The following is a 27,621-nucleotide window of genomic DNA, read 5'->3' as shown; positions in this document are numbered from 1 at the left end:
CTCCAGTAAGGTGAAGATCTCTGGAGCTGGTGTCGGTTCTGGAGTGAGAGCTAAAATCCCACAATCCTTCACTGTGGACTGCAGTAAAGCTGGCGTCGCTCCTCTTTCTGTGGCTGTAACTGGACCTAAAGGTAAAGCCGGTTCACATGAGGCTTTTGTGCAGTTTTAAAAAATTATTTTAGTTTGAATTAAACGCACTGGAACCCTAAACCTGAGTTAAATACTATCTTTTTGTGCTGTTCTAAATTTAGACTAGCATTCTCCACAGTATATACTTAAACGTTTAACGTAACACTATTTATTTAACTTATTATTAACTTATTTACACAATTCCTATTTTTTTCTACCCAATTTTTCTTTTTTAATATTTATTTGAAACCTCTTTGCTACTAAATGCGTTGCATTGTCATTCTCACAGTCTTGCTTGTTTGGTTTAGCATGAGCCATAGCTATTATTGTATGGAAATATGGTTATTTTGCTTTTATTTGATATTTAGCAAAGTGTCACCATGAAAAAATGTAGAATTTTTATCAATTATTAACGTTGAAAATATTGTATCACTTAAGTATTCATTGGTTTGTGTTTATTAATTGCATATTTATTAATATAATACATATGCTGAATATGCGGTTCATTCTGTATCTGATGAATAAAGGGACGAAACCGAAGGGAAATTAATAATGAATAAATATTATTATTTTTATTATTATTATTATTATTATTATTGTTGTCGTTATTTGCAGGTTTGGCTGAACCTGTGGAGGTCTCAGACAATGGAGACGGCACACACACCGTGTCCTACACCCCGTCTATCGAGGGCCCTTATTCAGTGTCCATCAAATACGCCGATGAAGAAGTTCCCCGCAGGTACTGTATGTTTATTATGCTGCGATTACTCCTGCTATCAAACTGATCTGTCTCTTAGTTAACCTTTAAACCATGTGTCTGTTCAGCCCGATGAAGCTGCGTGTTCTGCCCACTCACGATGCCAGTAAGGTTCGTGCCAGCGGGCCGGGTTTGACCACAGGACTTTCCGCCAGTTTCCCAGTGGAGTTCACCATCGATGCTAAAGATGCGGGAGAAGGACAGCTGTCTGTGCACATCACCGTGAGTCTTCACAATATCACTGACTGAATGAAATACAGGCATGGGGAACATTTAGGGCTAATTGTTAACCCCTGGGGTCTGAGGGGTTTTTGGGGTACTGCAGAAGTGTTGCAGTTCTCAGTTTGTTATAAATATATTTATTTAATGTATGTTTTTATAATAATTATTACATGTATTATATTTCATAACTTTGGATTTATTTATCATTATATATTCAAAATGATTGATTAAAGTACACTTTAAAAGTTTTAGATTTAATATATTTAATGTAATCATTCATTTAAAATCTAAATTCATAAACTTACTCATTTTTTTTTTTAGATTATTATATGAACTTTTACAAGGACTTGATGTTGAATGTTTTTAATTTGCACACATACTGTAAAATCACACTTGGATTGAGTTTCTGAGAAGATGAGTAATGATCTGCAAGTTTCACGTTGCATCATATTGGGTCATTCATCTTTCACAGTGTGTTATTTTACTGGCTCAGTGATCCAGGATTAGATCCGATTTTTCCATTCAGACGAGCGTTTCGATCTCCAAACACACACTGAAGCATTTGGCCAGGCCTGCAGTGAAATAAATGAAGGGTTTTCTGTATGAAAGCCAAAATACAGCAGGAAATCCAGAGGGAAACTGCAGCTCTTCCTCTTCCATTACTCTTAATCTGGGTCATTTCTAGAGAGTATAAAGCAGAGCTGCATGATACTGGGATAATTTGCCATGCTGTTGTGAGATAACGTTATTTCTTACGATATAACTGACTTGCAAAACAATATTTTATTAATTATATTATAAATGTTATTATTTTATCTATCTATCTATATATATATATATATATATATATATATATATATATTATTTTTATAAACAAATATCTAATAAATAAATAAACCAATTAAATAAATGAATAAATAAATAAATAAATAAATAAATAAATAAATACACTAAATAAATTATCACAAAAATAAATACAATAAAATAGATAAATAAGTAAATAAATAAATAAACACTAAATAAATAAACATTAAATAAATTAATAAATAAACACACTAAATAAATAAATAAATAAATGTACAAACACTAAATAAATAAACACTAAATTAATAATGCACTAAATAAATGAATTAATAAACACTGAATAAATAAATATATAAACACTAAATAAATAAGTACACTAAATTAATAAATAAACACAAAATAAAACATGCACTAAATAAATAAATAAATAAATAAATAAACACTAAATAAATAAACACTAAATAAAACATGCAGCAAATAAATGAATTAATAAACACACTAAATAAATAAAAATATAAACACTAAATAAATAAACAGTATATAAAAATGCACTAAAACATAAATAAACACACAAAAAATAATACACTCAATAAATAAGTAAATAAATAAACACTAAATAAATGAACAAACACATTAAAGAAATAAATATAAAGACACTAAATAAATAAATAAATAAACACTAAATAAATGAATAAATAAAAAATAAATAAATACACTAAATAAATAAATAAACACTAAATAAAAAAATGCACTAAATAAATGAATAAATAAACACACTACATAAATAAATATATAAACGCTAAATGAATAACTTAATACATTAACACTGCACTAAGTAAAAAAATAAATGCAATAAATAAATAAATGCTAAATAATATTTATTTAAAATTCTAAATAAACTAAAAACTAATTTATTGGGCGGCCAGGATGGTAAGGACTAATGGAGCCAGGACAGCGGGGTTACATCCCTACTCTTTACGATAAGTGCCATGGAATTTATTTACTGTATAAATGAATACACTAAATAAATAAACTAAATAAATGAATTAATAAATACCCTAAATAAATAAATGAATAAATAAATACACTAAATTAATAAATACATTTATTATTATCAAAGAAATAAATACAGTAAACAATAACTGAATAATACCTGAACAAATAAATATAATTAAACAAAATTAATCAGTGTGCTTTATCATGTGTTTCAGGATCAAGATGGTAAACTTAAGAAAGCCAACATTCAGGACAACAGAGACGGGACCTACAGAGTGTCTTATGTACCGGATAAAGTGGGTCGATACACTATTGTGATCAAATATGGCGGAGACGAGATCCCGACATCTCCATATCGAGTCAGAGCCACGACTTCAGGAGATGCCAGCAAGTGTACAGTCAGCGGTGAGACACACTTACTGTCTGCTTATTAAACATGAACTCGTGTGTGTCTTGCAGCTGTGATGTGATGCAGCAGTTGCAGTTGTGATGCATGCAGCTTTTTACACACAAAATAAACAGGAGGTCTAATAATTCAGGAGGGCTGATAATTCGGTCTTTAACTGTATTGTATGTTTGTGTCCTGAAGGACCAGGCATCGGGCCCACCATCGGTATCGGGCAGGAGGTGGGCTTCATGGTGAACACTAAAGGTGCAGGAAAGGGGAATCTCTGCTGTGTGGTGCTCACTCCGGACGGCAGCGAGGTGGAGGCAGACGTCATCCAGAATGAGGACGGCACATTCGACATCTTCTACACCGCACACAAACCCGGGACATACGTCATCTACGTGCGCTTCGGTGGAGAAAACATTCCCAAGAGCCCCTTCAAAGTCATGGTGAGGGAAAAACTAGTTCACAAAACAAATAGTTAACCCAAACTGTTGTGCAAGGGGGGAATTTGGACCTTCAATTTTTTTGTTGTACAATTCAGATTGAAACATAAAATTGAAACAAAAAATAGCCTACAATAACATAAAGACAAATAAAACATACAATACATAATGCCAAATATATGTATATATATATATATATATATATGTATGTATATATATATGTACGTGTGTGTGTGTGTGTGTGTGTGTGTGTGTGTGTGTGTGTGTGTGTATATGTATGTATGTATGTATGTATATAAATATATATGTATGTGTGTGTGTGTGTGTATATAAAGTCAGAATTATTGTGTGTATGTATACATATATATATATATATATATATATATATATATATATATATATATACATATATATACATATATATGTGTGTATATATATATATATATATATATATATATATATATATATATATATATATATATATATATATATATATATATATATATATATATATATATATATATATATATACACATACACACACACACACACAGTTGAAGTCAGCAATATTAGCCCCCTTTGCATTTTTTTTGTTCTTTTTTAAATATTTCCCAAATGATGTTTAACAGAGGAAGGAAATTTTCACAGTATGTCTGATAATATTTTTTTCTTCTGGAGAAAGTTTTATTTGTTTTATTTCGGCTAGAACAAAAGCAGTTTTTAATTTTTTAAACACCATTTTAGGGACAATATTATTAGCCCCTTTAATCTATATTTTTTCGATAGTCTACAGAACAAACCATCATTATACTATAAGTTGCCTAATTAACCTAGTTAAGCCTTTAAATGTCTCTTTAAGCTGTATAGAAGTGTCTTAAAAATATCAAGTCAAATATTATTTACTGTCATCATGAAAAAGATAAAAGAAATCAGCTATTAGAGATGAGTTATTTAAACTATTATGTCTAGAAATGTGCTGAAAAAAATCGTCTCTCCGTTAAACAGAAATTGGGGGAAAAAAATAAACAAGCGGTCTAATAATTCAAGGGGGCTAATAATTCTGACTTCAACTGTATGCATGTATATATGTATATATATTAGAGGTGTAACGGTTCACAAAAATCAAGATTCGGTTCGATAGGATACAGTGGTGTCACTGTTCGGTATGTTTTCGATACAGCAAAAGAAGAAAAAAGCCAGAGGATTTCTCTGATTTAAATTTTTTTATGTATTAAAACTAACATCATAAAAGTATGATCCTGTTTTTTTTCTTTTACTTAAAACAGTGATATAATCATAATTCCTTGGTTTCTGCTTAGCAGCAAACAAAACAAATCCTTCTTTATACTCAAAACCAAAAAGCTGCTTATAAAAAAATTATATAATATTGTAGAAATTAAACAAATAAAAAGAAAAGAACAGTTTAGTTTTTATATGGAACTCGGTTTCAAACAACTAAGTGTTTTTTTTATTGTCAGAAAGATGAGTGTCCACCTTTTCCTCAGACAGCACAGATCTGCTTGATTTGATCACCTGCCATTTCAGTGGATCTGAAAGCAGGAATGATCTGACTGCAATGGGCTTTTGAAGGAATAATGTAAAGGGGCTCTATTACATTTAACATTTTCTTAAAACCCGACATTTCCACTATTGATTAAGATCTCTCAGATGTTTTTTATTTCCACCACTCTCTTGTTAGTGGTGATGGTGCACGACGTATTTGAAGAGCGGTGTGGGCGTGTGCGTGCGATCTACCTGAGCGGCGGGGGTGGGTTGTACCCAATGAACCTGAAGAGCTGGGAGGGATGCGGTGGAGAGGGGGGGTGCGACGTATTTAAGGACCAGGGTGGAGACGCGCAATTTCCAGAAGATTATCATTCGTTTGTGGGCATCCCGTAGTCTCCTGAAGCTTCCGGGAGACTTGAGATGTCTGGGATTACATTAACGTTACTCGCCAATTTGCGAGCTAGTGTAGCACGTGGCATGCCTGACTGGAGTAGTGTTTGGAGGTTAGCTCTTTTGTGTCGGGGGTCCAGGGTTGCTGGGCCAACGGGGGCAGAGCCAGCACGAGCAGCCAGGCTGACACAGAAGCTAACAAGATTGCAAATGAGTGCATGCTTTAATAAAGTGATATTCTAAGTTCAAAAGCGATGCTCTACTGTTTAACATGACAGCGGGGAAGGCAGCATGTTGTCTGCCACGTCATTTGGGATGCCATGTTGAGTGTTGTTGCACTGTAAACATTATATTTGGTACTTATTCCCTTTATCTTTGTGTGTGTGTGTGTGTGTGTGTGTGTGTGTGTGTGTGTGTGTGTGTGTGTGTGTGTGTGTGTATTAGGCTTGGGCGGTGTCCAAATTTTGAGACCGTCAAACCGCCTCCATATTTTACCCCGGTATCCGGTATTACCGGCGTAATAAAAAAAATTATGACGTAAGGCTCAGACAGCGTCACCAAACTGTTGGCTTGAGGCTAAACCATTCAGAAACTGAATACCTTCTATGCGACCTTAGGCAGAGAGAGAGAGAGAGAGAGAGAGAGAGAGAGAGAGAGAGAGAGAGAGAGAGAGAGAGAGAGAGAGAGAGAGACAGAGACAGAGACAGAGACAGACAGACAGACAGACAGACAGACAGACAGACAGACAGACAGACTTTCTCTGTCTTACACAAACACACACACACACATCTCTCCCGCGATTTATTCAGAAATTTACTCCCACACCGTAAGAAATCTGGCCGGCTCCCGCGGGAATGCAGAGAGCTGTATTTGGGCCATAAAAATTATACCCGATAGGTCCCGAGTCCGACACGTACATTTTGATTGACAGCTTTATTAAGCCCGAGCCCTTACAGCTCTAATGCATTTTTTCAAGAATGAGTCATTTATATGTTTTAACAGCATTTATTCGTAACAAACGTAGACTATATCCCACTTGAAAGTTGGAACAAAGAAATAAAATAAGTCCTCTGTAACATCGTAACATCTCAGCACTCTATAGGTCTACATGCACTTAGCCTTTAAATTGGCCAACACACCAATGAAAAGAAATCTTGCTTAACAAATCAAATAAACTCTAAATGATGACGGGTATTTTGGCAGTAACTAAATTGAAGCTGAATATTAAAAGAATAATGCCACCATTAGTCTGTATACTCTGTCTACATTATGATTATATGGTTTAATTAATATTTATTTATAATTTAAAACCCTTTACTCACCAAGATTAGGCTACGTGTGTTTGTGGAGGAACATTATTAAATCCACAGGCTTTAGCGCAGTCTTGCGCTCATGTGCGTCCAGCAGCAGCTGAACACCGTTTCATTGCTACTGCTACAGGCCGAGATGCAGAGTTCTGATCTGGCTGATTTTGCAAGTTTTAGGTAGGATTGTTTATTCATCTTATACCAGTCAGGAACATCCATTTAATTTTCCATGACCGTAGTTTCAGGGTAGCGAGTGGCCTCGTCATTACCTGTCAGCTTGCTGTTTAAGGCTCTACCGTAATACGCAGTGTATGAGCGACCGCTAAATACCTGCGGCTGGAATAACCGCTCTTTCTGACTGGCTTGACCGCCGTCAAAATTCTCTTTTTTTACTACTTCGTCATAATTTGCTTCACCTTTGCAGGGATTTGGATTTTTTCGGGTCTCGCCGGGTTCGGGCAAAGATCTTCAGCTCTAATGCAGACCTCTCGTTCATATTAACCACGTCTCCCTTCTGTTCAGTCGAAACTATGGCGCTCCTCCAAGCTCTTTAACCTGACGCTGCAACGTGCACTCGTCTCACCGAACGTCTCACTGAACGTCTCACTGACGTCTTAAAAAATAATTTTTTTTGCTATTAAATCCATGCAATTTAAGACGCAGACGTGACGTTGACGTGACGTTGACGTGACGTTGACGTCACGTAGACGTCACGTAAATCACGTGTGGCAGTGAAGTGTCAAGCCAGACGTTACGCGTGATTCACGTGTAGCAGTGAAGTTATTTATTTATTTTTTTGCTATCACGTATCATAACACGCTGCTCACACGGCTCAGTGCAGTGTGTGAGGCAGTGCACAATTTCTTGCCCTTCATACATTCCTCTCAATGGACGTGACATCAACGTCTGACTTGTTACATGACGTCTGCGTCTACCTTTTTTTTTAATATATATATTTTTTCAGCAGTTTTTAGTGCGTCTGTCTGCTTTTTGCCGGCTAACTTATACAATATACAATAATTATGTGCAAATTAAATATAAATATGCTAATATATAATGATATTTGTTTTCAAGATAGCATTAAAACGTATAAAAAATGTATAACAAAAATAACAAATGTCTCCGGAGATAAAGTTTAGGTTGTTTATTAATATATTCATGTCGTTAAGTTTTGTAAAATCCTTTTTTAATTTGTTTTACATTTGAGTCTTATTGTGTTTTAATTTTTTACATGTTCAATGTAGCCTACCGCATTTCAGTGATGACCAACTCATCGATCACTATCGCCTGTTAGATCTGATACTTTTGCTGTAAAATATTAGAAAAATAGAAAATTACATTAACCATTATTGTGTTGTTTTTAAAGCACCTTTCTTTTTTATTTTACGTTTAAAACATATTATTAGGATTCTTTGACAAATAAAAAAAACATAACCTACTTTATTTTTTATTTGTTTCCTTTCTTTTTTGAAAGAAAATGTATATTTTTGTTCAGCAATAATGTTACATTGATAGTATTTATATTTTGAATAATAATTTGCCAGGATTCAATCAATCAATCCTGTAAAAATATCATAGAAAAACATTTAACAGCACAACTTTGACAATACACTGAAGGATCATGCGACATAGTGTCAAAAAATTTTACTTTGCATCACATAAATAAATAAGTATATTAAAATAGAAAAGCATTATTTTAAATTGTAATATTATTTCCTAATATTACCCAAACCCCGAACCATTCATAATAATAACCAAAACAGTGATGTTTAATCCTAAAACGTTGAATAGCCTAATGTTATTTGAAATAATTAAAAATAATAAAAATTTGCTTTAAATGTTACATCTAAACTAAAAACTAAAATCGCCAGTAGGTGGCAGAATGTCACTATTACAGTTTTTCCCAATTGTTTACACACAATTACTTGTACTTCAGAAACAATGACTACAACATGTAACTGATGCACCAACCCCCTGAACCAATGCAGCTTAACTACAAGCACAATTTCTGCTTTACACTCAAATTGCGCGTTTAAAACACTTTTTTCAAAACACTACACACAATTCTCTGCATTTTGCATGCAGAAAATCTCTTGTTTTAACAAGGAACACACTGTCATTCACAATTGTAAAGTCAGTTGTCCTACTTTGCATACTAACTCATCACATGAGTAAACACCTGTCACACAGAATTGCAATTTAGGAATCAGAGCTCATCTGGTTCATAACTGGTACACTGTCCACCCATGTTTTTTAGTTGTTTATCTCCTTCCATATTCTCCATTCCTTAATCATATTGACGATTTTTTTTCCTGCTTGGGGATGGAAAGTGTATGCCGAAATCCACACTTTATTTTTCGTTTTTTACTAACAGTATTCTGTAAATCCTTCTGTTAATGGCAAATGAAGACCACATTATGTGCACCTTTGTGTTGGTTGGGATGAACACTCTGTAAACTGAAAATACTGTAAAATATATTTGGTATTTGTTTGTTTTGTATAAAAACAATATTCTGAAGTATTTTACAATGCATTTCTGTAGGCCTATGTACTGTCTGTAGTAACTGTAACACTAAACGAAAAAGGCTGACAGTAAGTCATTATGATGAATGGAGAAGAAGTGGTCATTGTGTTTTACATTCAGCACATCAGTGTTCAACTGATCTTATAAATGTTGATGTGATGGTTTGTGTGCGTCATTTGAAAACAAAATACCATGTTGAGAAGAAATCACATTGTGTTAATTGTGTTTCATTTTGCAGGAGAATTAAAGGGTTTCACCCTAGAGTTCTGACAATATGAGGCATGCTTTCAGAAAATGTGTGTAAACAATTGGGAAAACTGTAAATTGTGTGGATTTCAGTCATACACACTTTCTATCCCCAAGCAGAAAAAAAATCCTCAATATGATTAAGGAATGGAGAATATGGAAGGAGATAAACAACTAAAAAACATGTGTGGGCAGTGAACCAGTTATAAACCAGATGAGCTCTGATTCCTAAATTGCAATTCTGTGTGACAGGTGTTTACTCATGTGATGAGTTAGTATGCAAAGTAGGAAAACTGACTTTACAATTCTGAATGACAGTGTGTTCCTTGTAAAAACAAGAGCTTTTCTGCATGAAAATTGAGCAAAATGCAGAGAATTGTGTGTTGTGTTTTGAAAAAAGTGTGTTTTTAACCTGCAATTTGAGAGTAAAGCAGGAATTGTGCTTGTAGTTTAGCAGAATTGGTTCAGGGGGTTGGTACATCAGTCACATGTTGTAGTCATTGTGTCTGAAATACAAGTAATTGTGTGTAAAAAAACTGTATGTGAGTCATTGTTCATTTACAGTTTTTTTTTTTTTGATTGCTCAAGCACAATTTTGAAATGAAGGCTCATTTTGTCAAAACACTACACACAATTTCCACACACACACACAAACAGCAGAACACATCAGAACTTTTGCAAAATGAAACACTTCATCCAAAACTTTACAACACTGTAACAAAACACAATTTTAACACCGTACAGAACACACACGCCTCATTCAAGATGAATCTGTTTGCTTCATTTACACACTGCTGATCTCAATCTTAAACACTCGTATAATTTCTAACTGACTAATACTGATATAATCTGGGTTTGATTTGTTTCAGAGGTATTGCTACAAAGTACATGAACATACTGTATTCACCAAACAGTGATAGACTGAAAGCTAAATATTGCCCTATCCTAATAAAAACCATACAACAAATGTAAAGTGTTTTATTCAGCTTTCTGGTGATGTGTACATTTCAATATATAAAAAAAATCCCATGCCCTGTCTCCTGTTTACCAATCTTCCTCCCCTCCATGCTTCCTCTTCCATACTGCAACATTGCCTTCAATATTTATTGAAGATTATTTATTTATAGCTCCTGTTTAACATATTTATTGAAGACTTATATTTAACATATGTATTGTAGATAAATATAATAGTTTATACCTAATACCCAGTTACAGTTTTTCATTATTGCTAACACACTAAAATTAAACTTTTCCTACAATTAGCAAAACCGTACACTAATAGAGCAAAACACAAGGCTAGATCTGCACAACTGTAAGCACATTGTCAGCTTCACACTTTTTACAAAACATTACACACAGTCATTTGCAAATCACTAAACACACTAAGATGCTTTTGACAAAGAAATTTTTTCATAATGGAATTTCCTTGCAATTTCAAAGCAAAGGCCTTCAAATGAGCACACACATGAACTATAGGTCAAACACAGCAGTCAGGTGTGCGCACACACTGCTGCAAACTGTAGACACACACACCAATCAGCTGTAACCACAATAAAAGAAGCAATATAGGAATAACCATATATGGCATACCAAAATGTTTATCATTTGTATAAATATTACCGTTTGGAATAAATAGCTATAAATAAGAAAGTTAAAAAGCACTTAATTGCAAATGAAACATAACTGTGGTTAAGTGAAAACACTGATAGAGAATGAATAGGTATAATAAAGCAGAAATAAGAGCAATGTGCTGCAAACCCTTGAAGCAGACGCAGACGTGACGCAGACGTCACGTTAAAGCAGCGGAACAGTAATGTGGCAGACGCAGACGACACGTTCGGCAGACGCAGACGTCACGTTCGGCAGACGCAGACGTCACGTTCGGCAGGCGCAGACGTCACGTTCAGTGAGACGAGTGCACGTTGCAGCGTCAAGTTATTGACCCATTCCGTACGCCATAGAAACTGCCAAACTGCAGGACACTTTGAAGCGCGACTCGTCACGTCACGTCTCCCTGTCCCTCTCTCCCTCTCCCCCTCCCTCTTCCTCTATCTCTCTCCTCCACACTGTCCCGTGATGACAACCACACACACGTTTTTTAGGCATTAAATAAAGGATATTTAATACTTTATGACGGTATAACGGTATTGAAACTGACACCGTTGCTATTTTTAGATCCCGCGGTATACCATAATACCGTAATATCGCCCAAGCCTAGTGTGTATTCATGAAATATCTTTGATTAAATTCAGTGAAACTAACATGTTTATATGATTCAGTCTCCTGTTAACATCATAACACATGGAGTTTTGTTACTGCCACATGAACAACAACCAATTGCATCATTGCAGCTTCCACAGTGTGTGTGTTTGAATGCATAAGTTCCTCATTTATCTGAAGATTCACATCCACACAAACTGTATGATTCTCAGGCTACGGATGAAGCTCCCATGATGCAACAGCAGTCAGTCCAGCAGCAGCAGTCGGCGGCTCCAGCCATGGGTTTCCAGCCCTGGGTACAAAAACACAGATTCATCTGGGCTCCGCTCTTTGCTGTCCACTCTCTCTGACTCTTCTCTTTCTTTACTGTCTGACCACTCACGGTGCTTTATTTTAACCCTTGTTTGCTGCTGGGGATGTTTTCATCAATTCTGGGCTGATTTTTAAGGCCTATTTTGGCCACAACTTGTGTTTAGCAGAAGAAAAAAAAACTCAAAAGTTTAGAATTACAAGAGGGTGAATAAATAATGAGTACAAAAGTTTTCTTGTAGGCTGAACTGTCCCTTTAAGCTCTCTCTGTTTTTCCACTTGTGATCTCGGCTGATGACTGGAGCAGAGGGAAACTCTACGCTTCAGTGTTTAGACTTCCAGAGTTTTGTTTGGAGCTGAGAGCGGGCTTAAATTGCTCATTATTTCGACATTAACCTCCTTCTGCACTTTAGTTCTGTTCGTAATGTTTAAGAGACGTCGTTTACAAAACCACAAAGCAGATCTGTCAGACTCTTAACACTCGTGGGTTTAAAAGTACACTGCATTTTTTGGGGGGAAATTGACATTAATCTTTTTTAAATGCACTTTTATTAAGTAAAGTTGCGTTGAAATATTGAAGCGGGCTAATAAAACTAATGTTACAATTGTAGTCGTTTCAAATTAATAGATTCCAGTAACAAAATGCATTGCGGTATACCCACAAAAAATAGTAAGCTTTTTTTTAAGCAGTCTGTTTATTGAATAATTTCGGAAGGATGGTGTAAAGAGATTTACAACTCTTTTAACATATTTACAAAGAAATAATATTTCCTGGTATTACTGTGATTTTAATAGTGAGCAGAATATTCTTATTAAAAAAAATTACAAATTACCAAAATTTAAGAAATCTGAAAACAATGTTTGGAAATTGACTGAAATGAAGCATATTTGAGAGCATAAATGTATAAATATATTATATATAATTATAATAATTATTGTTTAGATTCGAAACCCAGAACTGTTACCTAGCTCTCTAGTATTTTATATTTATTTTTATATTTAATTTAAATTGTATAATTTTATGATTTAATTGTTTATTTTTATTAATTTATTTTATTTTCTATTTTCCTTTTTTATTTTTCACTTTATAATTATTATAAATTTCTAAACTCGACTCTAATTAATTTATCTTCCTTTTTTTCATAACTTTTAACCTTCCTTAAAATTGTTGACAAATTATTAAAAATATTTATTAATTTAAAAATTTATTAATAATTATTAATAATATTATTATTATTATTGGTATTATTTATCAATAATGTATTTATCATTTTATTCTAAATCTTATCATTATCATTATCATTATTATTATTATTATTATTATTTTAATTGTTATTAGTTATTAATATTTAATTATTATTTTTTACATTTTGTTTTTCATTATATTTACATCATAAATTTCTTAACGTTTCCAAGTTAAAATGTATTACTATTTTATTGTTATTATTCATTAATATTTTATTATTATTATTAATTAATATTTTATTGTTCATTAATATTTTATTGTTATTATTAATATAAATTTTTAATCATATTTATTTTTGTTGTTATTGTTATTGATCTTAGTCATATTTTATTATTATAATGATAATTATTATTATTTATTCATTTTTATTGTTAATATTTATTAATAATTTATTGATATTTTTATTAATTATTCATATTTTATTTGTATTATTTATTAATAATTATTACTTTTATTGTTATTAATTAACATTTTATTTTTATTATTTATTGATATTTTATTTTATTTTTTTTATTATCATTTATTATTATAATTTATTTATATTTTATTATTATAATTATTTCCATTTTGTTTTTATTACATTTTCATAATTATTTTTTCAACGTCCCCAAAAATTATAACTTATTAATATTTTATTGTTATTTTTCATTAATATTTTATTAATCTTATTTATTAATGTTTTATTATTATTTATTAATTTTATTGTTGTAATTGTTATATTTTATTATGTATTAATATTTTATTATTATTATTATTTTTATTTTTTGTTCCTATTTATTGTTATTTTATTATTATATTTTATTATTTCATTTTGTTTTTCATTATATTTTTATAATTAATTTATTAATGTCCCCAAAGGTTATTGCTTATTTATTTTTTGATTGTTATTTGTCATTAATGTTTTATTAATGTTGTTTATTAATGTATTGTTGTTGTTTTTATTATTAATATTTTATTGTTATTATTTATAGATTTTTTTCATTTTGTTTTTCATTATATTTTCATAATTCATTTCTTAAAAAGTTCTGTTTTGTTTGCTAGTTTATTTAATGTCTTTAATTTTCAGAGAAATGTATCTCCAACTTCTCCAAACATGCTGTGTAGATTGATTGATTGATTGATTGATTGATTGATTGATTGATTGATTGATTTGTTCATTCATTCATTCATTCAAAATTCAGTCAGTTCAGTTCCGTACAGTTCCATTCAGTTCCATTAAGTTTAATTCAGTTCCATTCAGTTTCATTCCTATTCTAAATCCCATTCCATTCCAAAAATGTCATCTAAGTGTGTGTAAGTGTGGAGTTTGTAAACGGAGCACACAGTTGTAAATCTCTCTTAATCAGCATGAGCTCATCGTCCTCATCTTCTGCAGGTGAAACATTATAAGCCCTGGCTGTCGTTTGTCAGCAATACATCATTATCATGTTGTGTTCTGTCCGCATGTGGATGAAGTCTGAACATGTCTCCGTCTCTCCGCATCTCTCATTTCTCCTCCTCAGGTGTTTCTGGGGATTTCTCTGCTCCTTCAGGTTTAACACGCATTCGTCTTTCGCTCAGCTCGTCTGCTTGCAGCATGGATCACACAGACTCGCTGAACACACACTCACACACACAGATTATAACAAACAGACTCACACACGTATATCTCTGTCTCTCAGGTCACAGATGGCTCGTATGTTCCTGCAAACAGTGTGAACGGGACGGGCTACAGACCCTTCGATATGGTCATCCCCTTCACCTTTAGTAAAGGAGAAATCACAGGTGAGACGTTTGACAAGAGAAGCAAGGTCAAATTCAACACACACGATCACTTATGGAGACCCATTAAGGAATTTAAGATTCTGAAATCATAGCAAATGCCACATAATTGATAATTCAATTGTTTTATTTTAAAATCCCAGATTTCCTGCATGTTTTTGAGCCTCCTTAAAGAGACAGTTCACCCAAAAATGCTAATTTACTCACTATTTACTGTAATTTACAAACATTTGATGAAGCTGCTGTGAAAAGCGCTGTACATTAAAACTTGAATTAAACTGAGTTCCTTCTGTTGAACATAAAAGAAGATCATTTGAAGAATGCTGAAAACTGGTAACCATTCTTCCATTGTTGGAAAAACAAATACTGTGGGAGTCAGTGGTTACAGGTTTACAACATGTTTCAAAATATCTTCTTTTGTGTTTAACAGAAGAAATTCAGTTGGTTTTTGGAGGATGAGCAAACCATGACAGAATTTTCATTTTTGGGTGAACTGTTCCTTTAAGGCTGGTGTCAATTTTTACGCCAAGCCCGATAATTCATGGTGTGTGAAAAGCAAGTATAAATATATATGACAAATACATTCATTCATTCATTTACTGGTCGGCTTAGTCCCTTTATTAATCCGGGGTCGCCACAGCGGAATGAACCACCAACTTATCCAGCAAGTTTTTAAACAGTGGATGCCCTTTCAGCCGCAACCCATCTCTGGGAAACATTCACATACACACACACACACACACACACACACACACACCCATACACCACGGACAATTTAGCCTACCACATGTGTTTGGACTGTTGGGGAAACCGGAGCACCCGGAGGAAACCCACGCGAACGCAGGGAGAACAGGCAAACTCCATACAGAAACACCAACTGAGCCGAGGATCGAACCAGCGACCTTCTTGCTGTGAGGCGACAGCACTACCTACTGCGCCACTGCCTCGCCCTATGACAAATACATTTAAATATAAAGATAAAGATGCAGAAAAATCATTGTGATCACTTCCAGAACAATTTTAATAGACAATAAAACTCTTGACAGGCAGGCAGAATCCACTGAAATGTTCATTTGACTTTAAAGTTGAAATGCAAAGAGAGTCAAAGCTGTAATATTTCAGATTATTTAATATTTCAGCAATTCAGAAAGTCTGAGATGTAGTGCAGAAGGATACTAAATTGTCTGATTTAAAATTTTTTTTGATTTGGCTGATGTTTGAAATCATCATCTGAATGTGTGACATTCGTCCTCAGGTGAGGTTCACATGCCGTCAGGAAAAAGCGCTCAGCCGGAGATCATCGATAATAAAGACGGGACGGTGACGGTCAAATACTCGCCAACAGAGGCTGGGCTTCACGAAATGCACATTAAATACAACGGCACGCACATCCCAGGTCAGTCACACCATAATATATTATTAAACCTGTTTGTTTTTGTATTTTCCCATTATATTTTCATTGGTAAATATGTGGTATTATGTTATATTATATTATATTATATTATATTATATTATATTATATTTATTATTTAATTTTGTATTGTTATATTTTATATTATATTATTTTTATCATATTATATTATTTTTATTATATTATATTATATTGTATTTTTTTATATTATATTAAATTATATTGTATGATATTATTTTTATTATGTTATATTCTATTATTTTTATTATATTATATTATATTATATTATTTTTTATTATATGTTATATTATATTATATTATGTTATAATGGACATATGTGATTCATGTCTTCATATTATATTAATAATATATATAATTTTTTATTGTGTATACTCTACTGCATATATACAATATATTAGACATAATTAAAATACTCAATTTGGATATATTGAAATTTATATAGTTATTCTTGATTAATGGACACGTGATTATATTATTTTAATACTATTCTATGTTTTATTACTTTGTAATGTATAATTTACCTTACACACTATCATGTATTATATTTCTGTTTATTATTAAAACATTAAAACAGAAACAATTACATGTGTAGTGAGAGAATTTCTTTAAATAAAATTACATACTTTTCTGTGTAAATGCACTAATTTCAAACTTATACAATATGTAACTATTAAATATTTGTAAATCAAATCATATATAATATATCATCTTTTTAAAATAAAATAAATCATTTAAATATATATATAATATATATATAATATTAAAATTATATATATAATATTAAAATTCTATATATATATATCATTCTATTTTTTATTATTTTATTTATTATATTTTGTGTAAACAATACTGTATAAATAGTGTATTTTAATTATGATATTTTTTATATTTATATATATTACTAAATCATTAAAATAGCCGAAATAACATATAGAGAGTTTCTTTAGATAAAATAGCATATTTTTCTGTGTAAAAACACACTTATTACAGATTTATACAATATGTATAAATTAAATATGTATATTAAATCATATAAAATTCATAATCTTATTTAAAATATATAAATCATTTAAATTTGAGATATATTTTACATGTTAATAATACAAATTATTATTATTTATTATTATTATTTATTTATTTATTTATTTATTTTAAATAACGACAGCATATGCTAAGCCAGGGGTGTCCAAACTCGGTCCTGGAGTGGCAGTCTCCTGCTTATTTTAGTTCCAACACCAATTAAACGCACCTGAACCAGCTAATCAAGCTCTTTCTAGGTATACTAGAAACTGCCATTGAGGTTTGTTAAAGGAAGTTGGAGCCTAACTACGCCGGACATCGGCCCTCCTGGGCCAAGTTTGGACACCCCTGTGCTAAGCTTTTACTGTATGAAAAAAAAGCTTGAACATTCTACTAAACATCTTATTTTTGGTGAAGTCTGTAATCTGAGTGTTCATGCGTGTGATGATCGTGCTGTCCGGATCATCTGTTTTGCTGAAGGTTTTTCAGGTGTGTGTGATTTATTTCTGCTGCTGAAAGGTGTGACTTCAGCTGTCAGGAATCTGTTGTTTGAGATGCTGCATATTGTCATGTAGGTGCTTGTTTTATGGCTGGAGTTTTTTGGGGGTTTGGTGTAGTGCCATCAGAAACCTCAGTAAATCTCACATCAGAGCCCATCTCTCTGTTTCTCCACATAGGGCAGGGAGATTGAGATGGGTTTGAATTATTCTGGCAAAAGCATCACAAACTTTTGAGACAAGTTTTTGTTTGATATTAATTTATTTACTTTCTTGTTTGTTTTCTCAAATGTACTAAATTAGCAAAGATACATTGTAGAATTTTTTATAATAAAAACTTTTGAATGAGCTGTCTACATAACCAGGATTATTTTAGTATTTTGTTTGTGCATAATAATTTCCTAAAAACACGCAAATTAGCCGTCTAGCTTTATAATAAAATTTTAATGTTTTTTGTTTGTTTGCATGATTTCTAAAATTCTTTAAATGTGCTCTCCAGCTCATTATGTTTTAATTAAATTCATTCTTATTGTTTTTTATTTACTTTGATATTTGAATAATAATTTCAGAAAACTTCTTATTTTGTATTTTATTTAATTAATTAATTTGTCCATAATTATTTCCAAAGAACATGCAAAACACACCGTCTAGCTTTATAATGAAATTGTCATTTTTTTGTTTGTTTGTTTGCTTTTTTGCATAATTTCTAAAATTCTCCATGTGCTGTCTAGCTCACTGTGTTTTAATAATTTAATTATTAAGCCAGTTTATTATTAAAGCATGTTTTAACCCATTTAATATTTTCTTGTTTTTAGTTGCTTTATTTGATCTGTATAATTATTTCTAAAAAACTTTTTTTTTATTATTTGCATAAATATTTCCTAAACCATGTAAATGAGTCATCTAGCTTTTTAATAAAATTATTATTTTTTTTTTAATTTTTGGTTTTATTTATTTATTTTATTTCATAATTTCTCAATTTCTACAAATGTTTTGTTTTATTTATTTTTTGTTTTGTATTTACTTTCATATTTGCATAATTACTATTATTTTTATTAATAATTTTTTAATATGTTATTGTTTTATTTTATTTTGTTTTATTTTGCAAATAAGCAGTCTAACTTTTTAATAATAAATGTATTTGTTGATTTTATTTGTTTATTTATTATTTATTTAATGCATTATTTCTAAAATTCTTTGAATGTACTGTCTAACTCACCATGTTTTAATTTAATTTAGCTTAATTTGCTATATATTTGGCTTTATTTTCTTTTCTTTTATTTCTTAAATTTACAATTATTTTTAAATACGCAAGAGATAATACACTTCAGGACAGAAACACCTCTAATTAATTAATCATTTTCCAAACACTCCTGCTCGGCATCATCATAGTGTTTTTCTTCTCTTTTCTAAATTGTGTTTGTTACTGTATATTGTTTGCTTGTCTTTCAGAGAGTCCTCTGCAGTTCTTTGTCAACAATGCTAACAGTCCTAATGTAACGGCGTACGGCCCAGGTCTGGTCTATGGCACGGCCAATAAAACCGCCATGTTCACCATCTACACTGAAGATGCGTCTGAAGGTACAAACCCCTCCTGCCAATGCTAGACGTATGCCGAAAATTCAATAATTCAAGATATCTTGATCATGAACAGTATTTATATTTTGGGTATTTCAGAATAACGTGAGTTATTTTAAGAGTTATTTTTACTTTATTTTAATGTATCGCAGTGGTGTTCAGAACAATATCAAATGCTCGGAGATTTAATTGGTTAACTAACGAATTCAAACATGAATATTTTCACATGTTAAGCTGGACTACTACATGCTGAAATATGGATTTGGAAAATATTAATCTTTTGCAGCTCAGGCCAATACAGAAATAAATATTGATCACGTCCCCATTTTTCTTAGAAAACATGCTGTTATGACATTGAAATTTTCCCCAGATGTTGTTAACAACCACAGAAGTCGATATATATGCAAAGAAAGCTAATCCGGTTAGTTTACAAATGAAGTTATGCGTAATGAAATGAAATTACTCAAGGAAAAAGTATTGAACACATGAAAAAAGGCAAGTGCAGAAAGGCAGTGAAGGCCCAGACAGCAGCTGAAATCTCTCAGTAGTTCTTTAGCAACCCTTAGTAAATGAATATCAGCTGGTTCAGTCCAATATCTACATTAGCAAATGATGAAGATGAAACTAGGGAAACTCTCAAATGCTTTTAGAGAAAGAAAATCAAGCTGTAGAATGGCCCAGCCAATCACCTGAGCCGAATCCAATAGAGAATACAAAAAATTTGATAGACGAGACCCACAGAACCATCAAGATTTTCACACTCGGTTGAAGTCTGTGACTTTATTCTCCATATGAGAGGCGTCTTTAAGGTGCCAGAACCAGAAAAGCCTTTATAAACACATTTCAATAGTTCAGCACTTTCTCCTTGTGTCATTCCATTGTTATTAAACATAACTTTGATACCATCATAAGCCCAGCGCATGCTAATAAAGCATGTTTTATGAGTGCGTCCCGCTGTAAGCATGTTGTTGGGGTGTTTTTGGATCAGGTGGTCTGGATCTGGCCATTGAAGGGCCGTCGAAGGCTGAGATCAGCTGTGTGGACAATAAAGACGGCACCTGTACGGTTTCATACCTGCCCACATTGCCTGGAGATTATAATATACTTGTACGATACAACGACAAGCACATCGCTGGAAGCCCCTTCACCGCCAGGATTACAGGTGTCAAAACACAATACCTTACGGTTTACCTTTTATATTTATGTTTAATAATTTAGCAGACGTGGGGATAAAAGAAGCACTTCAAATCATCAGAGAGTAGCTGTATTTAAATGCTATGGCAAGTCTAAGTTACTAAGTTTTCAAGTCTAAGTCACTACGTCTACAAGTCACTAAGTCTACAAGTCTAAGAGTATACAGTATGTCTACAAGTCGAAGTTACTAAGTCGAAGTCACTATGTCTACAAGTCTAAGTTACTAGGTCTGAGTCATCAAGTCCACAAGTCTAAGTCACTAAGTCTACATGTCACTAAGTCAACAAGTCTAAGAGTATGTCTACAAGTCAAAGTTACTAAGTCTAAGTTACTAAGTTTACAAGTCACTAAGTCTACAAGTCAAAGTTGCTAAGTCTAAGTGTATACCTCTACAAGTCTAAGACACCAAGTCAACAAGTCACTAATTCTACAAAATCTTAGTCTGCAAAGTCTAAAAGTCAAAGTCTACACGTCACAAAATCTACAATTCTACGTCACTAAGTCTACATGTCTAAGAGTTTGTCTACAAGTCAAAGTTACTAAGTCTAAGTCTACAAGTCTAAGTTTACAAGTTACTAAGTCTACAAGTCAAAGTTACTAAGTCACTAAGTCTACGAGTCTACGTTACTAAGGTTACAAGTTACTAAGTCTACAGGTCAAAGTTACTAAGTCTAAGTCACTAAGTTTACGAGTCTAAGTTACTAAGTCTAAGTCACTAAGTCTACAAGTCTAAGTTACTAAGTTTACAAGTCACTAAGTCTACAGGTCAAAGTTACTAAGTCTAAGTCACTAAGTCTAAAAGTCTAAGTTACTAAGTCTAAGTCACTAAGTCTACAAGTCTAAGTTACTAAGTTTACAAGTTACTAAGTCTACAAGTCAAAGTTACTAAGTCACTAAGTCTACGAGTCTACGTTACTAAGGTTACAAGTTACTAAGTCTACAGGTCAAAGTTACTAAGTCTAAGTCTAAGTAACTTAGACTTGTAGACTTAGTGACTAAGTTTACAAGTCACTAAGTCTACAAGTCTAAGTTACTAAGTTTACAAGTCACTAAGTCTACAGGTCAAAGTTACTAAGTCTAAGTCACTAAGTCTACAAGTCTAAGTTACTAAGTCTAAGTCACTAAGTCTACAAGTCTAAGTTACTAAGTTTACAAGTCACTAAGTCTACAAGTCTAAGTTACTAAGTTTACAAGTCACTAAGTCTACAGGTCAAAGTTACTAAGTCTAAGTTACTAAGTCTACAAGTCTAAGGTACTAAGTTTACAGGTCACTAAGTCTACAAGTCTAAGTTACTAAGTTTACAGGTCACTAAGTCTACAAGTCTAAGTTACTAAGTTTACAAGTCTAAGTTACTAAGTCTACAAGTACAAGCCAACAAGTCTAAGTCACTAAGTCTACAAGTCTAAGAGTATGTCTACAAGTCAAAGTTTTAAAGTCTACAAGTCTAAGTTACTAAGTCTACAAGTCAAAGTTACTAAGTTTACAAGTCACAGTCTACAAGTCAAAGGTACTAAGTCTGAGTCACTAAGTCTACAAGTCTAAGTTGCTAAGTCTAAGTGTATACTGTACCTCTACAAGTCACTAAGTCAACAAATCTAAGTCACTAAGTCTACAAGTCTAAGTCACTAATTCTACAAAATCTTAGTCTACAAGTCAGAAAGTCTACACGTCACAAACTCTACAATTCTAAGTCTACAAGTCTAAGTCCCTCCTCTGGATCTTGATGTTTTTGTTGTTGTTGGTTTGTCAAAGTTGCTAAGTCTAAGTGTAAACATTTACATGTTTAAGTTACCAAGTATACAAGTCTAATTTACTAAGGGTAAGATACAAAGTCTAAGACACTAAGTCTACAAGTCTGAGACTACAAGTCTAAGTCGCTAATTCTACAAAATCTTAAGTCTACAAGTCACTAAGTCTACAAGTGTAAATCCCTCTGCTGGATCTTGATGTTTTGTTGTTTGTTTTGTTCAGAGGATAATAAGCGTAAGTCTCAGGTGAAGCTGGGCTCTGCAGCTGATTTCTCTCTGGACATCATGGAGACTGACCTTAGTCTGCTCACCGCCAGCATTAAAGCCCCGTCTGGACGCGACGAGCCCTGCTTACTGAAGAGGCAGCCAAACAATCACATCGGTCAGTCTCTGAAGGAACTGTGGAAAATTTGTTAAATATCACTTGAGAAATATTTGAAAAAAGAATAAATTTTGCACAATAGGGCCAAATGTATATGAATAAATGTATAAATTTCTTTCTTTTGAGTTTGGTGTGAGTAACTCTGTTTGTCATGTCAGGAATCTCCTTCATACCAAGGGAAGTGGGTGAGCACCTGGTGAGCATTCGGAAGAACGGCCGGCACGTGCCCAACAGTCCCATCAGCATCACTGTGGTTCAGTCAGAGATCGGTGACGCTGGCCGGGTGAAGGTGTTCGGGACGGGCCTGCAGGAGGGACAAACCTTCCAGATGGCAGACTTCACTGTGGACACCAGAGAAGCTGGTCAGAGATGCTCAGCTTTCATGAGCTTCTTTCTCCCTTTTCTTTTCTTTTCTCTCTCTCTCTCTCTCTCTCTCTCTCTCTCTCTCTTCTTTCTTTCTTTCTTCCTTTTTTCATTCCTTTCTTTCTTTCTCTTTCTTTCTTTCTTTCTTTCCTTTTTCTTTCTTTTTTTGTTCCTTTCTTTCCTTTTTATTTGTTTCTTTCTTTTTTCTTTCTTTCCTTTCTTTCTTTCTTTCTTTTCTTTCTTTTGTCTTTCTTTCTTTCTTTCTTTCTTTCTTTCCTTTTTCTTTCTTTCTTTCTTTCTTTCCTTTTTCTTTCTTTTTTTGTTCCTTTCTTTCTTTCTTTCTTTCCTTTTTATTTCTTTCTTTCCTTTCTTTCTTTCTTTCTTTCTTTCTTTCTTTCTTTCTTTTTTCTTTCTTTTCTTTCTTTCTTTCTTTCTTTCCTTTTTCTTTCTTTCCTTTTTCTTTCTTACTTTCTTTCTCTTTTTTTGTTCCTTTTCCCTTTTTCTTTTTCTTTCCTTTCTTTCTTTCCGTTTCTTTCTTTCTTTCCCTTTTTCTTTCTTTCTTTCTTTCTTTCTTTCTTTCTTTCCTTTTTCTGTCTTTCTTTCTTTCTTTCTTTCTTTCCTTTTTCTTTCTTTCTTTCTTTCTTTCTTTCTTTCTTTCCTTTTTCTTTCTTTCCTCTTTCTTTCTTTCTTACTTTCTCTTTCTCTTTTTTTGTTTCTTTCTTTCTTTCTTTCTTTCTTTCTTTCTTTCTTTCTTTCCTTTTTCTTTCCTTTCTTTCTTTCTTTCTTTCCTTCCTTTTTCTTTCTTTCCTTTTTCTTTCTTTCTTTTAATTTGAGGAAAATATAAGATCTATTTAGTATATGAACAACTATTTTTAAATATACTTATTAAATAGTAATCATAAATATAGTAATATATATATAGAATGTTATTCTATTTAAATATTTTAAACTATTAATATAATCATTATCTTAAATGTTTTTCTTTATATACATTAAATTGTTGTTTTTGCTGCACAATTGTTTATTTAATAATAGTAATAACCCTATTTATTTATATATTCAATGGTGTTGGTAGTACTAGTAGAAGTTGTAAACATTATTTTTTATTTATTTATCACTGTATTATAATAAAAACGTACTATTAGCATAAATTAATACACATTTTCATTTATTGATAATTCTTTATATGTGTATATATTTATACAATGTAAATATTTTTATATAATAACTGTTTATAGCATCATCATTCATGTTTTTGTATCATGTAATTATTGTTTTTGCTAATAATCATTTTCAATCATTTTGAATCATTCTTTTTGACAAAATTTATTATTTAATAAGTTATTTAGTAGGTTTTTTTATTAATTTTTACTGGGGTTCATATTTTATATCTGTGTTTAATCACCTGTTGTTAGATTGCCTTTTTTGCTTCATCTTTTACTGTTAAGTTTCTTTGGCTCCATATTGATTATAGACTGGGCTGTTTTCACCTGGTTAACCAACTAACTAATCAGAACAACAGAAGCTGAACAACAACTCTTTTCCCACAACCAGATGAAGCAAAAGTTTCCCACAATTCCGAGGCTTCAGGCATGAGATGAAGCCGTTTCTCTTCATTCCTCTGTCGTGATTCAAGCTGTTTGTTCATATTGAAGGACCTGAGATTATAAACACATTACAGCATGTAGAGGCTTCCTCTTAAAGGGACAGCGCGCATAAAAACCAATACTCTGCCATCATTCACTCGCTTTTTTTTTTGTTTGTTTCTTCGGTTTATCACAAACAAAGATATTTGGGAGAATATTGACTTCCGAAGTCAATGCAAGCTCCTTTCTCTTGTAGAAAAAATATTTTAGCAAATACTGTGAAAATTGCCATTTTAATATCTCTTAAAATATTTTTAAAAGAATAAATATTTCACAGAAGGGCTAATAACTTTCCCTTTCAACTGTGTGTGCGTGTGTGCACGTATATTGCATTATTGAATATCGGCGTGTCTCCTGTGTTGCCAGGCTATGGTGGTCTGGCGTTGTCCATCGAGGGTCCCAGCAAAGTGGACATCCAGACAGAAGACATGGAGGACGGCACATGTGGAGTCTCATACTGTCCCACTGAACCGGGAACCTACATTGTGTCCATCAGATTTGCAGAAGAGCACGTCCCAGGTCAGAGATTATACTTATCACACAGTTATTGTACATTCTGCTAGTATGTACTTGTAAATTATTATAGTACGTCGTATAGTATAGTATCAGAGCAAAACTACTATGTTAAACAATACAAATCTGTTAAACATCACTTGGGAAATATTGGTAAATAAATAAAAATATTTGGAGGAGGGCTAATAATTTTATCTCAACTGTATATATTTTTTCATAATAAAGATACTTTTAACAATGATCTGATTATAAACACTCACCGGCCACTTTATTAGGTACATCTGTCCAACTGCTCGTTAACGCAAATTTCTAATCAGCCAATCACATGGCAGCAACTCAATGCTTTTAGGTATGTAGACAAGACGATCTGCTGCAGTTCAAAGTAGTGATCTGCACGGGACTAAATTTTGAATCCCGCTCCCGCCCGCACCCGCCAGGTTTTAGCCGGAACCTGACCGATCCCGCTTATATTAAGCACTTGATGTCCCGCTGCCCGCCCCGCCCCGTTTTCTATCCGCCGCGCCCGATCCCGCTAAAGAGCGGGGGTAGAACAAAATCGAAAATCACCCAGTTATACAGTCCAGACAGCCTATAACAAGCTGTCTGTATAAACACACACACGCACAGCACCAAGCACACACACACAGACAAAGCTTTCTCTTTCATTCGCGCACGCGCGCCCTCTAACACACACTCATAAGCACCAAGCACAAACACAGGCAAAGCTCTATCTCTCTCACACACACACACACACACACTCACACCCACCCACCCACCCACCTCTCATTCGCGCGTGCGCATACACACACACACACACACACACACACACACACACACACACACACACACACACACACACTGCAACAAACATGCTAAACACAGCATCGCGCTATTTCATTTACACACATACATACGCGTGCTCACTTGGGAGTCGGGAGCAATATTGCTAGACAGCCCGCTCCCGTCCCAAATTAAACCCGTTACCGACCGCTCCCGTGATTTACATCGGAAATTTATACCCGCGCCGTAGAAATCTGGTCGGGTCCCGCGGCGCCCGCGGGAATGCAGACCTCTAGTTCAAAGTTAGCATCAGAATGGGGAAGAAAGGTGATTTAAGGGACTTTGAACATGGCATGGTTGCTGGTGCTATACGAGCTGGTCTGAGTGAGAATTTCAGAAACTTCTGATCTACTAGGATTTTCACGCACAGCCATCTCTAGGGTTTACAGAAAATCTGCGGCAACTGCGTGATGCTATCATGTCAATATGGTGCAAAATCTCTGAGGAATATTTCCAGTACCTTGTTGAATCTATGCCACGAAGGATTCGGGCAGTTCCGAAGGCAAAAGTGGGTCCAACCCAGTAGTAGTAAGGTGTACCTAATAAAGTGGCCATCGAGTGCACATATAAATAAAATATTAAAGCTGTATTACAATTTTTGTTTTGATGCTTTAAACTCCCTTTTCGTCTTTGACCCTCGTTAGGTACTATTACTTTCACATTGCATTGATTAGTTAAAAAGGGCTTTTTCTACAGTTATAATACATTTCCATTTTATTTAAATGCCTCCTATTGAACTACCTATTCTTCAATTCATTAAAACATTTGTTAGCTGCTGTGTCAGTGCAAGGATTTAATTGTTTGTGTTTGTGTTTTTAGGTAGTCCGTTCAGTGTAAAGGTGACTGGAGAAGGTCGAATCCGCGAGAGCATCAGTCGACGTCAGAAAGCAGCTTCAGTTTCCAGTGTTGGAAGTGTTTGTGATCTCAACCTCAAGATCCCAGGTAAAACTACTCTCATGTTTACATGGGGGATTCTTAAAAACTACTAAATGCTGATCAATCGCTTTAGAGAAATTTAAAGTCCGCGTTAACCGGAAGCTGTGTTTTTTATTGTTGTTGTTCACTTGTTGTGATGCAGTTTCTAGAGAAGTGGGTTTTTAGATAATAAAGCAATGGGCGTGGCTTGTTTTGTTTACTGCGAGCTGATTTGATGTAG

At 33.2% G+C, this 27,621-nt stretch overlaps 1 protein-coding gene across 3 annotated transcripts in view; it reads left to right on the top strand.

Moving 5' to 3' along the window:
• The window catches only part of flnba (filamin B a), a 750,037-nt gene that overhangs the window by 118,013 nt on the left and 604,403 nt on the right, over nucleotides 1-27,621 (top strand). For 2 of the 3 annotated variants that reach the window (XR_012387353.1, XM_073917114.1), the window contains exons 24-37: nucleotides 1-131; nucleotides 745-868; nucleotides 955-1,108; nucleotides 3,124-3,313; nucleotides 3,498-3,745; nucleotides 12,148-12,231; nucleotides 15,152-15,254; nucleotides 16,507-16,647; nucleotides 19,653-19,781; nucleotides 20,767-20,940; nucleotides 22,945-23,103; nucleotides 23,262-23,465; nucleotides 25,479-25,631; nucleotides 27,285-27,407. The exon at nucleotides 1-131 is cut by the window's left edge and continues 37 nt beyond it. Coding sequence is in view for 2 of the 3 variants with exons in the window: in XM_073917114.1 (XP_073773215.1) it covers nucleotides 1-131; nucleotides 745-868; nucleotides 955-1,108; nucleotides 3,124-3,313; nucleotides 3,498-3,745; nucleotides 12,148-12,231; nucleotides 15,152-15,254; nucleotides 16,507-16,647; nucleotides 19,653-19,781; nucleotides 20,767-20,940; nucleotides 22,945-23,103; nucleotides 23,262-23,465; nucleotides 25,479-25,631; nucleotides 27,285-27,407 (2,117 nt within the window). In the remaining variant the exon portion in view is untranslated. The remainder of the gene's footprint in view (nucleotides 132-744; nucleotides 869-954; nucleotides 1,109-3,123; nucleotides 3,314-3,497; nucleotides 3,746-12,147; nucleotides 12,232-15,151; nucleotides 15,255-16,506; nucleotides 16,648-19,652; nucleotides 19,782-20,766; nucleotides 20,941-22,944; nucleotides 23,104-23,261; nucleotides 23,466-25,478; nucleotides 25,632-27,284; nucleotides 27,408-27,621) is intronic. The other variant, XM_073917115.1, reaches the window with a different exon arrangement.

Source organism: Danio rerio, chromosome 11, assembly GCF_049306965.1.
Source record: "Danio rerio strain Tuebingen ecotype United States chromosome 11, GRCz12tu, whole genome shotgun sequence".
Lineage (NCBI taxonomy): Eukaryota > Metazoa > Chordata > Actinopteri > Cypriniformes > Danionidae > Danio > Danio rerio.
The sequence above is the reverse complement of the archived record's forward strand: the minus strand, read 5'-3'. Positions and strand labels throughout refer to the sequence as shown.